Source organism: Phoca vitulina, unplaced genomic scaffold, assembly GCF_004348235.1.
Source record: "Phoca vitulina isolate PV1807 unplaced genomic scaffold, GSC_HSeal_1.0 scaffold44, whole genome shotgun sequence".
Lineage (NCBI taxonomy): Eukaryota > Metazoa > Chordata > Mammalia > Carnivora > Phocidae > Phoca > Phoca vitulina.
In genome coordinates this window covers 1,066,181-1,080,307 of record NW_022589747.1, presented here as the reverse complement: position 1 = coordinate 1,080,307, position 14,127 = coordinate 1,066,181, and the positions used below count along the sequence as shown (strand labels likewise).

Genomic DNA, 14,127 nt, shown 5'->3' with positions numbered 1-14,127 from the left:
CTGCACGTGCGCCCAGGGAGCGCCAGGTGCAGGCCGAGCACGGGGGTCGGGGGTCGCGGTCGCCTGCCTGGCCTGCCTGCGGGCCGCGCCGCGGGGGCTTCTGGGCGCCGGCTTGGGGTGCGGCAGCTGCGTCCCCGCGTGGAGGCAGGATGGAGCCCGGGGCACAGGTACGGCTGCCCGCCTCCCCTGGTGTGGGGCGCCCTGCGCTGGGACCCGACACGCCCTCCCCCGACACATCAGTGAGGGTCCAGGTCCTGCACACCCCGCCCTCCCTCCCCTGTTCCCTCCCCTCCCCAGCCTGTCCTGCGGGGCGGGGTCCGGTGTGGCCTTGCGGGGGGCCAGGGGGGCCAGCACCAGGAGCAGGAGGGGAGCCCTCGCCATGCCTGCTCCATATGTGCAAAGAGACGCAGGGTGCAGGACTGGTAGGGTCCCGGGGGGGGGGGAGTTTCAGAGTCCTGAGTCTCGGACCCTAACCACTCCCCAGCCCAGCCAGGGGGGCTGCCCAGGTCTCCTCGAGTCTCCCCAGGCAGGGACCTTTCTCCCTTCTTCATTTGTAGGCTAGGTGTCAAAATAAAAGGGCTAAGCAGGTTTGGAGTGGCCCCTGCCGCCCTCCCTAGCCCCCACTATAACCTGATGTTATTTTTAGCTTCTTCTGGAACATTAGATCCTTATTTTTCCTCAGTTTGGAAAAAAAAAAAAAAAAAAAAAGGATCCTGTACCCAAAACATAGACATCTTTTCTTATCAATATATTAAAAACACATTTGATATTTAAAAAAAAAACCCATTAAGGGTCCTTGCATGTTGATCCATTAAGGGTTTAGTTTTTTCCCCTGGGTTGGAGGAACATTAGCCTGTTGTTTATCTTTCATAGGAATTGTGGGCCGTCTGTTTTCACTGACGATGTCATCTGTTTTTCTTTACAGAAGTTTAAAATTTTATATTTCAACTTCTTTTCCTTTATGGCTTCTGTGTCATGAGTTATCATTTGAAAGCCTTACCAGTTTACAGAGTAAGCCACCCGCATTTCCTTCCAGTGCTTTGATAGTTCTGTTTGTACCTTGTTGGCAAAGAGGCAGAACTGACCTAAAACAAAGCGTTTATGTGAGGTCTCAGGATTGCAGTTCGGGGAGCAACCCAAATTGTGTCCCCTTAGGGGACAAAACTCAGGGGTTTTTAAAGATAATGGGGAAAGTTTGTATATGTTGCTTAGAAAGAATTTTGACTGGTGTTGGCAGCAGAAAATTCGGGTTGGTTGAACAGAATTGGAGTAAAATCTCTTAGGGCAGCAAGTTGCAGGGGCTCGGGGTATGTGGGGTTTGGCGGGGCTCAAAGTTTCTAGTTTCACCCTGAGGACAGAGAACAAGGACGAGCCCCCCTGCTGATGGCCTCCCGGCTCCATCTAAACCCCTCAAAATAAGTGACCCCATTTCACGTCATGTCTCACAACATTTGCATCTTATATGCAGTTGGAATTGATCTTGGTGAATGATATAAGAATCCAATTTGTTTCTGATTTTTCAAAATTATTCTGTTTCTTTTTCGCAATCTGAATTTTTAAAGAGTTTACTATTCAGTCCCTTGTAATCTGTTTTCATGTAGGGTATGAGGTAGGGACTTGGCTTTGCTACTTTTTTTTTTCTAAATGGCTGACCCATTGGAACAACACTCAAAGAAAAAAAAAACTCCCTTCCCTGCTCATTTAAAACCCATCTCTTCCTGTCTAATATTCCCAGATGTATGTCTCTATTGTTTGTGCTGAGTACGCATCTGAAAACCCACACTGTTCTTTCTGTAAGCTGTTAGTGCTATAGTATTGTTCTATCAAAAATGTATCGAATTGTTGTTTTTTTTAAAAAAGATTTTATTTTATTCATTTGACAGAGAAAGAATGAGCACAAGCAGGGGGAGCGACAAGCAGGAGGAGAGGGAGAAGCAGACTCCCCGCTAAGCAGGGAGCCCGATGCGGGGCTCGATCCCCGGACCCCGGGATCATGACCTGAGCCGAAGGCAGACACTTAACCCGATGAGCCACCCAGGCGGCTCTGAAATTGTTCTTATGGAAAAGCATATGAGCATTTAATTGTGTATTGGTTCTCAGCGCACTTCCATGAGTAAGTTAGTTCAGGGTAGCTCCTGCTAATCAGAAAATGTGCTCCTGTTCGCTCTCGATGCCTTTCTGGTAGGAGCCCCGCCCGGTGCGTACCCCTCCTCTGCACTGAGCCTGGTCCCTCTTGGAAGTAGAATGACTTTGTCTCCCTTTACAAGCGCTGATGACCTTCCATGGGATTTGGATCATTTCTCTTCTTTTTCTCTTTGATCTACCATAGGCTTAGAAAGAAAAAAAAAAACCCACACTGTGAAGTAGCCTCCATTACTAGTTTATTTCTGTTTCTCCGTATTTCTCTGTGGATTTTGCTCTGTGTTGCTGCTGCAGCCTCTGGAGCAAAGGTGCTTAAAGCAGGAAAACATTCAGACTTTTTAATCACACTGTGCTTCTGTTTTTCAACTCATCTAACGCATTTTTGCATGAATTTGGCCTCCTAACAGCAGACGTGCTCCTGTGCTCACACGTCCCCCCTGTGGGTTGTCTTCGCTGCCGTAATGCTGGGGATCTTTCCGAAGCCCTTGGTCTCCGGCGCAGCCTCCGACGGGCGGTGTGGGGCCGATGCGCTTTCTGACCCAGTGCAGTCTGTTAATAAGCGAGCTGATTCTGTTTGCCTTTGTCGACAGGGCTCAGGTGTTCATCCTCTAACCAGCAAAGATGTATACGCGGTAAGTAGGTGGTAAATAAAGGGTAAGATGCTCACCATCACCGGTCGTGGAAGAAATGCACATTAAGACCACCCTGCCATGAGGTGCCACTGCTCACCTGTTAGAAAGCAAACAGTAGGACACCTTAGGGGCCGCCGACCCCGAATGCCGGTGAGGATGCGGAGCGACTTGGGCTCCCCGTGCGGGCCCGCGAGGCTGGAGGACCGCGCGGCCACTCTGGGAAACACTTGGGCACTTACTGATGCTGACTCATTCTCTGGAGCGAATCCAGCTTTTCAGAGTGGTTAGAGTTCACATTCATCAATCTCTACGGGTTTTGCGACGGGAAACAATGTACCAAGAGCACCCTGAGACCTACACAGTAGCCGCTCGGGAACTGACCACCCCCCAGGATGGCACTCCCGACTGGCTTTCCGGCCCAGGGACTGGGAGACCCTCCTGTGGACGTTCGGCACTGTCTGACCTGTTTTCGGTTTCGGCTGGACTGGCACTTCCCCCAGCTGCCTGGTCATGATATACTCACCTCGGAAGAATGCTCTAAGAGCTCACTGGGATCCGATTCGGAATGCTCCAGCACGCTCCACTGAACGTGTTTCCGCGAGCAACAACCCCTTCCCGCCAGACGGTATTTCCGGACCTCTTCTGCCCTGGCCCACCTCGAAGCCCCTCTGGGGAATTTAAACACCCAACTCTGCCACGCTCAAATAAGCAACTTGACGTGCTTTGTTCAGAGTCAGGGACGTGGCCCATCACCGGTGAGGTGAAAAGCCACACAGCCATGCGCATCAGGATTCCATTTACGAGACGTGAACTTCTTTTGTATACGGGACATGCATTCCGTGCTTTTTGTTTTCTTACAAATTGCTAACGGTAGCTACTTAGGGGAGCCGGATGGCAGGAAGGCTGACGTTAGACTTTCTAGTTTTACTTGTCCCTCTATGCTTTGATTTTAAGCAGGACAGGAGGGCAGCAGCCCCGTGGGAGAGCCCCAGCCCCCCACCCATGGAAACCGTGACCACCCGTGTCTGTCTTACGCTCCTCAGTGCTGGCGTGATTTGTCACGCAGCAAACGATGGCTAGGACGCTTTCCCACGGCCTTGGAGCATTTCTGATCAGGCTCACGTTTAAGGCAACATAAGCATCTGTCCTCTGTTCTAGGAAAAGTTTAGCCCGTTATTACTTCACTATCATGACTATGCTTCTCAGCTCTGCCTCCCCAAAAACTCACTACCGGATACATCCCTTCAGGTGCAAATGCACAGCAGGAATTCAAGGAAAACCCCGCGGTAGTATCTTGCACTGACTGGTGGCTCTGTTCTTCCCCTGAGCGGAAGCCAGTTGGTGGGCCGCCGCCAAGACTGCGGGCTTCCGGGCACGTCCCAATCACCCCATCTTCACACTTCTATCCACTTGTTGGAGAGAAGTTCCAGTCCCTCCCGCACCATGCATGACAGTGGCTTTCTTGATTGATACTTTTGGGAAGCAGGGCCCACAGTGGATATCATCACCGGAAAATGTTCTTCCCACTAGCGAACAGGTGCATGAGATCGGCCCCTGAGAGTGGGATTCAGCAAAGCGTGACCGTTCATCATGAACACGGCTGCAGTGAACGTGGCAGGGTCAGTCGGTACCTTTTCAGGATGATGGTTCCCTTCCCTTTGGCCAAATGCCCAGACGTGGAATTCCTGGGGCACGTGATATTCCAGTTTTTCATTTTTTTGAGGACCCTCCATACTGTTGTCCAGAGTGGCTGCACCAGCCTACATTCCCACCAACAGGGCACGAGGGGTCCCCTTTCTCTGCATCCTCGCCGACACCTGCTGTTTCTTGTGTTGTTGATTTTGGCCATTCTGACAGGTGTGAGGTGGTATCTCCTTGTAGGTTTGATCTGCATTTCCCTGGTGCTGAGTGATGTGGAGCATCTTTTCATGTGTCTGTCGGCCGTCTGGATGTCCTCTTTAGAGATATGTCTGTTCACGTCCTCTGCCCATGTTTTAATTGGATTATTTGGCTTTTTGCTATTGAGCTGTATGAATTCCTTGCGTACTTCGGATAGTATCCCCTTATTGGATTTGTACTTTGCGAATACTTTCCCCCATTCCATCCGTGGCATTCAACATAAAATCAGCATTCCTCTGAAAGTTACCTAGACTGGTAGGGGATTGGCTCGGATGCACCGCAGTGTGAATTAATGCCTCTTTAAAAGACACACGAGGGCTTCTTTCAAAAACCAAGCTGCTCAGTCTGTCACATCCTTTTGACATGACAACCTGTCAAGGAGCGCTGTGGAGACCACGACCTTAGGATGACCATAAAACTGTTTGCCGAAGACAGTTTGTCAGCATGAGGGAAAGGCCGTGAGCACAGGAGTTTGAGGGTTTTCCCAGAGGCTTTGTTCTCGATGGAAAAACACTCTGAAGGAGCTTCTGCTGCCGGCCGGGGGCTTGGGAGCTGGGGGCGGGGGGCTCGGGATCAGGACGCTGGGTGTCCACACCCCTGCCTGATTCGCCGTCCCATCATACGGAGAGCAGCTGCGTCCGGCTGCTGTTCTGCTCTTTTATGTTGAGCGTAAATGTTAAGATGATTTCATTGACAATGTTTTACAGTTTTCTCCTGAAAAAAAAAAAAAAAGTGTTTTTACCTGAAAACTCCCTCTTTTTCAATTCCATTATTAAGACCACATTTTGGACCAATGGTTGCTTTTGACCAAAAAATAGAACAGGCAACTTGGGTGGAAAGGCAGGTACGGCGGGAGTGTGCTCTGGGCCGCACGCTCCCACCCGGGGCGGGACTGGAGGCTCTGTGCCCAGGGCAGAGGCCGGGGGGGAGGAGGACGTGCCCGGCGGGCTCTGGTGCCCGTCCTGAGGCTCCTGCTGGGACCTTCTAGGGAGCCGACATCTGTGCTCTGTCTCGCAGTTTTCCAGGGTGAGCTCCTCTGAGGAAGACGAGGGCCCCTCTTCACTGAGGAGTCAGCTGCCCTTGAGAAGGGTCCTGAAGCACAGCACCCCGCTGGGAGCCTCCCCCAGCCTGCGCAGGAGGCCAGCAGGCCCCGTCCCCTCCCACCCGGCAGAGGGCCCTGAGCCTGGATCCCCGCTGCCTGCACACCTCTCCTGGGACCCCCCGACCCCCCAGGCAGGGCTCAGCTCCACGGCCGCCCTCCAGACCCCGCAGCTTTCTAGCATCTGGGCCTCCAGGGCGGCCAGTGGGCAGCCAGGGCCCAACCCAGACCCCCAGGCTCCCGGGGAAGAGCCGCCCACAGCGGCCTCGGTCACCCGGCGGCGGCAGCAGCGAGCAGAGTCCCGCGGAGCGAGGAGCCGGCCTCGACCTGTGGGGTTGCCCGGGATCCCCACCACAGCCAGGAGGAGGAAGCGGGACCTGAAGAAGCTGGCCACTGTGGTACGGCTATCCCCAACCCCACCCTGTCCCTAACTGTGTCCCCGACCCCATCCCTGACCCCGTCCCTAGGGCCCCTTTCCTGCTCGGAGCACTGCGTCCTGGCCCCTCAGCTGGTTCACCTCTCCTGTGACGCCCTGCTGTTCTAGAAGGTTCTGAGAAGGGCACGGCCGGGGGACTTCCACCTTGCCCCTCACGTGGGGCCACAGCTGACCCCGGCTGTCCAGGTCTGCTGCCAAGAGGTGGGGCGTGTGCAGTGCATGGCCTGGCTCGTGGGCTGGGCGCCCGTCGGTCTGTTGGGTCCCTCTGGGAAACCTTCACCCCTCCCTCTGTGGCCTCTGAGGCCCGTGGCTCCGCTCCACCTGCTGGGACTCCGTGGAAGTCAGGTGTGGGGCAGCCTGGATGGCTTCTTGCCGTCTCTTCTTTCTTCTCTCACCCCTTGTCCGCCCCTCGGAGGGGTGCTGGGTTCCACTTTCCAAGGTCGCCGCAGGATGCCTCGATTCTCCCACTGATTCCTTTCACTGGCCTTCCAGTCCTCTCTGCTTGGCCTCACTCGCCCTTCTGGGGCGTTGCTGGTGGGATGCTTTCCTGACGGCCCCCCCACCCCGCCCTCTGTGGCTGTGTCTGGTCGTGGTTGGGAACCCGGCCTTGCAGAGCTGACCAGAGCTCCACCTGCGTTCCTGGGTGCGGCCCGAGTGCGGGGCTGCCCCCGAGCCCCAAATGCCTCCCTAGTGCCCTGTCCCCACAGGCTGATGATGTTCCCACCTGCTGCCAGGAGAGGTGTGAGCGGGGCTGGAATATTCTGGAGCTGACAGAGGGAAGGGGCCTGGGGGTCTCACTGTGTGGCAGAGATTGTCCCAGAGGTGGGGCAGGCCCTGGGCCCGTGGGGCCCCTCGTGCAGGCGCCCAGCTTCCAGCCCCTCGGACTGCTCTGGGCTCTGGGAGGGGGTCATGTGCTTGCTGGTGGCCCGTCCCCCGGCTCTGCTGTCCCCGCTCGTTCTGCCATCTGCCCACACCCTTGCTGACAACACCAGCTTCTCCTGGTTCTCATTTGCCCCCACCCAGGGATTGCTTCATTTTTTTACACTTCCAGGCTATTTGGAGGACCATGATCTGTGGGGGACCCGCCATGGGGGGCCGAGGACCCAGTCTTTCCTTCCACCGCCAACCCTGTCCTCGATCCGCCACCCTGCCCCCCCGCCGTGGCTTCTAGGAGGCCAAGCCCGCGGCTCGGTCAGGAGCAGGGCTCATCCTGCCGTGTTCCCCACCCTGGCCTGGGCCCTTCTCCCTGCTGCAGCCCCGCAAGACCGCCTGTCCACTCCGCCCCGCGGAGACGTCCCCGGCACGCCCCCGGCTGGCCCTCCCTGTCCCTGTGCCCAGCCCTCCGGCCCCCTCTGCCCCACTCCCCTGGGTCCTCAGCCACCCCTCCGGTGCCCACCCAGACTCGGCCCTCTGGGCGGTTGCCGCTCCGTGGTGCGGTTGTGATGCCCGGCACGCGGAAGCAGGGGTGCCCGCGAGGCGAGGGCAGGGCCGGGTGGGGAGGGGCGTGCAGCCCGCGTGGGCCTCTGCTGTCCACGGGCAGCTGTGGCAGGTGCTCCTGCAACGCGGGCCTTCTCAGAGACGCCTTTCCTCCGACAGATGGAGCGCGTGAGGCAGTGGGAAATCCGCCAGCTTCAGAACATCGAGGAGGCCACTCAGCACGAGCTCACCATCGAGGACGATTGACCCTCGGGGCCGGGGCCGGGGGCTGCGATGCTCTGGAGCTCGCACCTCGGCCGGACTCACCCGGCCCTCTGTCTGTCTGCAAACCCCAGCCCTCCTCAGGGCTTGCCCAGGCCCCGCTTGGACCGCTGCCCTCCCCGCGCTGCGCCTCTTGAGTCGGGTGGGGGCGAGCTAACGAGGCTCTCCGAGGTACCACCAGAGCGCAGGGCCCAGAGGGAGCCGACGGGGGAGGTGGATGCCCACTGCGCCACCCTGGGGGTGCCCGCCACGCCCGCGGCTTCCCCAGTGCGACCCAGGGCACAGGATGACATTTTGCACGTAGAGACCAGGGAGCGTGGCGACCCAGCCGCCCACACAGGGCTGGGGCCGCACACCCCGCGGGCTCAGGATGCCATTCCGGGAGAGTCAGACGCTGGGACTCTGAGCGGGAGGCGCTTCGGGCGGCTTGCAGGTGCTGGTTCCGAAAGGTGGGGGTGGGGTGAAGAATCCGACCCTGTGCCGTGGTTCGGGCCGTCTCTGCCCCGTCCCTGTGCAGTGTCGCTGGGGTCCCACGGAAAAGCTGGAGGTGTTTACACCCTGTGCTCTGTTTTTTTTCCTTCTGAAAACGAAAAGAGCGTTTGTTTCCAACCCTACCCCGGGCCGTCTCCAGGGCTGCCCCTCCAGGCCTGGCCATGGTGGCCCCGCTCTCAGGGCTGCAGATCGAGCTCACTGCTAGACGGAATCAGGAGGCAGCCCTAAAGCAGGGCACTCCCTGTGTTTGTTTGGAGGTTTCCAACAAGGAAGGAGGACAGTCCTCCCGGGGTGGGGGTGGTTTGCCGTCACTGGATGAGTCACTTCAAATGACTGTACGTGTGGGAAGAGCGGATTTACTGTCCAGTGGGCTTACACAGTCCTGCCTGTCCTGACCCCGTTCTTCCTTCATAAGCTGACTCTTCAACGTGTTCACTTCTCCCTTTGTTACAACATTTATTGTCGGATTATGGAAATGATAAGTTTATGAATTTTTCAAATACAACACAAAAGTATAAAGCAGAAAGTCTGCCTAGAATTGCATACCGTGGAAAAATACTTCAGTGCAAACCCTTCGCGCCTTCAATACTGGAAGTCAGTGAACGGTTCTCCTGAGCATCTGTGTCTGATGCAAAGTGATTCCGATGGGTCATCAAGTGGCTTCTCTGTCTTGCTTACAGCCCTTGACAAATTCAGATGCAGAATGAGGCCAGGGAGGAGGAAGGCATGACGGGGGCACTTCGGGGAGGTTGTTCTTGAAAGCTTGGGAATTACAGGTGCTCAGAAGGAAGCGTTTTGTTCATAAGATAATTTCCTAGATGCTCATGTTGCGTTTTCTCCCCCACGTGTTAGCAAAACGGATTCTTGCATTTGTGCAAAAGAGCGTATGCAAGCATAGGGCACAGGCCCTCTAGTTGGTGTTTGAAATGCAATCCTGTGGGGGCGTTTCACAAATAAAACAGCGTGGATTGTGAGCGTGTTCCAGCCACGGGAAGATGTGGCCGGCAAGTAGCCCAAGGAAGGAGCGAGTCCTGTGCCCGAAGCCGGAACGTAGTGCACGGGGAGGGCGTCCTGGCCGCACCCACCACCTCCGTGACCTCCATGTCCTCGGGACCCGAGCTGTGCACGGGCGGGAGGGCAGCCTCAGACCGGCGCTCAGGACGCGGGCACTGCCGGTCCGGGCTGTGTAGACGGGGACCCCTCAGGGTCTCTGAACCAGGGTCATCTCCAGGAACGTGCCCGCGCCACAGCCAGCGACCCCCGTAGCATGCTTCTCCTCGTGCAGTTTCTGTTCAGCGTGAAATGAGAAGTGATCCCCGTCTAATCTAATCTTCAAAACTATACGTTTTCTTCCTAAAATAAGCTATTTATCCAGGGTGTCTGTATTTGACGTTCACACCCCTTGTCACCGTGTCAGAAACCTGGTTTGAGGGGCTGCTTGGTGGCCTCGCTGCAGGGTCTGTTTTGTGCATCACTTTCCAGTAAAGTCTTAGCGCCTGGTGTTTTAAAATTTGTTTTTTGCTGCAAAACAAAGACTCAAAACAACCCGTGTTCACCTCCGTTCTGGTGGCTCGGCTGCACCTCCACCTGGGCTCTCTGCAAGTGGACGCCAAGCAGGTGCTCACCCGGCGCATCTGAGCAGGAAAGTGGGAACCCGGCTCCGTGTGGGGGTGCAGGACCGGGGACCCCGTTCCTTTGCTGGCCGCCACGGGGCTGCACGCGGGCCCCAGGCCCACCCATGTGTGCGTGGCCGCCTCGGTGGGACACAGACCGTCCGTGCTCCGGATCCCCTGCTCGAGGGCTGGGGTGGGGTCCAGCATGCCAGGTAGCCTCGCCGAGGGCACAAGCAGGGTGATACCACACCCCACTCACAGGATTGGGGATGGGGGCGTGGAGCAAAGCATTTTGTACCAATGTTTACCAGTGTTGTTAGAATCCTCCAAGTCCTTTTGTGGGTTAAACGGTGTTCCCATCGTGTGGTCCCTGCTAGGTAGCGAGCGGTGTCCGAGTGGGCACTCACTGCAGCTTTGCTAGTTTTACGATAGCTTTTAAAACACATACCAAAAAATAAAAAATAATCATAATTAAGACACGTACCAGCTGGAAAGGTGACACGGTACCCTTGTGTTCTCGCTGCGCATTTCCCTCATGGATGGTTGTTGGACAAGTTGGACAAGTGTCCACCTGCTTCCTGGTTGGTTGTATCCCTTTCTCGGAGGATTCTGTAAATGTCCTGTTTCTCTGGGGATATTGTGCTTTTCATAAGGATTTTTTAAATTCCTTTACTTTGGATTGATTTCGTTTGAGCTTGAAGATACACATTTGTGACGATTCATTTTATGTGTTAGCTTGGCTGGGCCACTGTGCCCAGTTTGGTCAAACGCCAATCCAGATGTCAGGGTGAGGGTCTGGTTTAGGTGAGATCAACATTTATAGCAGTGGACTGTGACTAAAGCAGATCGCCCTCGATAATGTGGGTGGGCCTCGTCCAATCAGTTGAAGGCCTTAAGAGACAAAGACTGAGGTCCTCCCAGGGGAGGAGGGGATTCTGCCTCCAGGCAGCCATCGGACTTGAGATGCAACCTCAGCTCCTCCCTGCGTCTCCAGCTGCCGCCTGCCCTGCAGACTGGACCTAGCAGCCCCGTAACCGGGGGACCTGCTCCTTCAAATAACAGTCTCTCTCACCCCCTCACACCCCTCAGGTGGTGTGTTCCCTTTGATGTGTCTGCCAGACCTCTAAGGGAAAATGCCGAGTGAGTGGGGTCTGGAAGTTGCCCTGGGATTCAGGGCGTCCTCAGAGGGGGCAGAGTCCGGCAGCCTCTCCACCCCCTCCCCTGCTGACGGGGTCTCAGGCTCCACGGGATGTGCCGAGCCTGGGCCACGCTCCCGTGATCCCCAGAGTCTGGCCCAGTCCTTGCCTCCCCACCAGCTGCAGGGTCCCTGCACCAACCCTTCCTCTCTTGCCCGCTCTTTGGGTAGGAGGGGGCTTCCCTGGACGGTGGCCTTAGGTGTGTCCTGGCGGAGGGGGGCCGGCGGCATCCTGCTCTGACGCCTCACAGCCTCTTCTCTGCTAGGCCCTGACTTCGGCCTGACCTTGGGCTGCGGAGCCCGGTTTTAGGGAACACCCTGGCTCAGCCTGCTGGGGGCGCACCCCCACCCCTGCTGTCCACCCCTGGTCTGCCTTCAACAACAGTCCCGGACCGGTTAGTCCGAGACCAGTCTGAGAACCACAGGCGGTACACGTCGTCCGCCCGGAGTGTCCGGTTGGGAGCAGAAGCCGAGCCCTCGCAGCCCCCGCCCCGCGGTCAGAGGAGGAGCCGAGCCCGGCCCAGAGGACGGGCCGCCGACACTAGAGGACACCACAGTCCCCCTGCAGGGAGGCGCGTCTTCCCACAAGCCACAAAACCCCGCGGTTTGCGAGTAAAATGGCCACCGGATTTCTAGTCAAGCAATTTTTTCCTTTATTTTTGTTAAATAAGATTCCAGAAAGTATAGTGCAAACACTCAGTAGAAAAGTCGCAATTAAGAAATGTACATTCACGTTAACATTTCAGTCCGTTCACTGGTTTGTTAATAAAAATAGGACCAATTATTCAGTGACTTGTCTCAGTCGAACAATCTTGGAAAAGACTGGAAGGTACAGCGTGGGGCTGACGTAAAAATAGACCCGTATTGATTATACAAATCTATCGAGAGAAGCTACCTGGTGACCGTGAGCTGCCGTCACTCTGACCCCGTCACCTGGTTCTGTGTCCGCAGAACCATTCTCGAGCGAGCTCCGTGGGTAGAGAGCGTGTCCCCGTGCCCACCCACCCCTGCATTCCGTCGAGCGGCAAAGCCACACCCAGCCGGACACGGGAGGTGCAGGGGCGTATCCGGCCTTTCTCGGCGAGGAAAGAAAATCAAGGGTGGGCTTTGGGTTTACCTTCGGTGAGAATGGAAGCTACTCTAAGGTGGTCGCGATCGATACGTTACCTTCCTTGTGCAAGGTGGTGTGCAATCGTGTGGCCCGGGGGGGCGGGCAGGGACGCTGCGTGACGACCGCGGGCGCTGGCCGCACAGGCCGGGGCCCCAGGCTGCGCCGTGTCGCGGGGACGCTCTGCGGCCAGCCGGCAGATGGCCCGAGGCGGGCCTGTCCCTCCGCGCATGCTGCGTGTTTTCAAGTTCAAAGTGGGTTTCACACACGTGGGGATTTCAGGGCATGCAATTCAGAGGGCACGTGCGTGCGAGCCCCCAGTTTGGACAGGGCGAAGGCGAGACCGCGCGCCCCTCCGGGACGGGAGCTCGGCTGCGCGGGTGCCCGGAGTGTGCAAAGGTGGTAGCGGGCTTCCTGGGGATCCCGCATGGGGAGCGGTCCCCTGAGACGTGTGCTTCGTGCCCGGGGCCCGGGGGCTGGATGGGGCTGCTGGTGGGAGGCAAGAAACAGTTCTGGCTGCTGGTGGGCCCGTGGCCCGCGCCGTGGGGAGCGACAGGCCACAGACACGGCGCTCTGAGGGGCTGTTCCTGCAGATGGTCCCGCACACCATGCGGTCAGGGAGCCCAGAGTCACCCGGATCTCTCGGCCGTTGGTCTAGGACAACCTCTCTGTTTAAACATCAGCTCTCAGCACGTGATGCGAGCCGTTTGCGAACCGAGCTTCCGAACAACGTCTGAGCTGCCCGGAGCCGAAGGAGTCGGGGCCCGGGAGGCTGCCGGTTTCCGACCAGCCTCCACGATCCCCGTCCTGCCTTCCACGCGTTCTCACGGAAACCTGCCCTTGGCCGTCCCCCGACCTGCAGGAAGGGACGTTCACCGCCCATACCGCTCCCGTGGCGTGAGGGACCAGATGGCCGTGCCACCAGGCAAGACGGAGCAGAGACGGCCGACTCGACCGACGGCCTCCCGGGGCTCACGTGCCTTCGGGCCGGGACTCCGGGGCCACCCGGCTTCGTGGACGTGGGGAAGCGTGTGTGGCTTGGGGGCTCCTGGGGGCCCCGTCTCCCAGTTTGATGCCAGAGAGACCATGCAGAAAGACATGGGCAACCATCCTCCCTGCTGAAGGGGGGTCTGTGTTTTCTCAGACAGGACAGGCTGTGGGCACGACAGATTTAGGATGGAAAGCGAGACAAGGTGGGACTTCTCAGGCTAACTCAGACTGTCCTTGGGAGGTCCACTGTGAGGACAGCGTTCTGACTGAGCTCCCAGGGCACACCCGGGGCGGGCTGTGGGGCAAACACTCTGAACCAGCCTGCCAGGGTCCCCCCACCACAGTGGGCACCTGGGTGCAGACCAGCTAGGGGGCTCCTCAAACCCAACTCGGTGTCAGCGAAGAGCCACTGAGTATGATGGAAAACCAAGGGCTTGGGACAGACAGGCTGGCATAAATCCTGGTCCTGCCACTCGCGCTGTGGGACTTCACTTAAGTCAACAACCTCTCTGAGCCCCAGATCCCTCACGACACCGTGGGGGCTGTAAATGGCCAATGGGCGACACACGGGCAAGGTGCTCTGTGGGCTGCCAAGTAGAATGCTCTCATAGAATCAAGGACCCCGCCCCACTCCCCAGCGCCAACCCCCCACCTCCCAAGTCCATCTTGGCAAAATTCACAGCTGGGAGTTTATTCCTCAGGCTGAGCCAAACTGAGCCTTCCGGACCATCTGCCCCGTCCCCACCCTGCCGTCCAGGAGGGGGGTCCTCAGGCCATGGCCCCATCCCTACCCTGCCGTCCAGGAGGGGGGTCCTCAGGCCGT

The 14,127-nt window shown here is 57.4% G+C and overlaps 1 protein-coding gene across 1 annotated transcript; it reads left to right on the top strand.

Annotated features, from left to right (window-relative positions):
• The first annotated feature begins 1,982 nt into the window (after positions 1–1,982).
• LOC116648560 (coiled-coil domain-containing protein 201-like) lies at positions 1,983–8,251 on the top strand. Its single transcript, XM_032430616.1, has 3 exons — positions 1,983–2,774; positions 5,691–6,170; positions 7,805–8,251. Exons 1-3 carry the CDS (start codon positions 2,604–2,606, stop codon positions 7,889–7,891), a joined length of 738 nt encoding a protein of 245 aa, XP_032286507.1. The 5' UTR covers positions 1,983–2,603; the 3' UTR covers positions 7,892–8,251.
• The last annotated feature ends 5,876 nt before the right edge of the window (positions 8,252–14,127 follow it).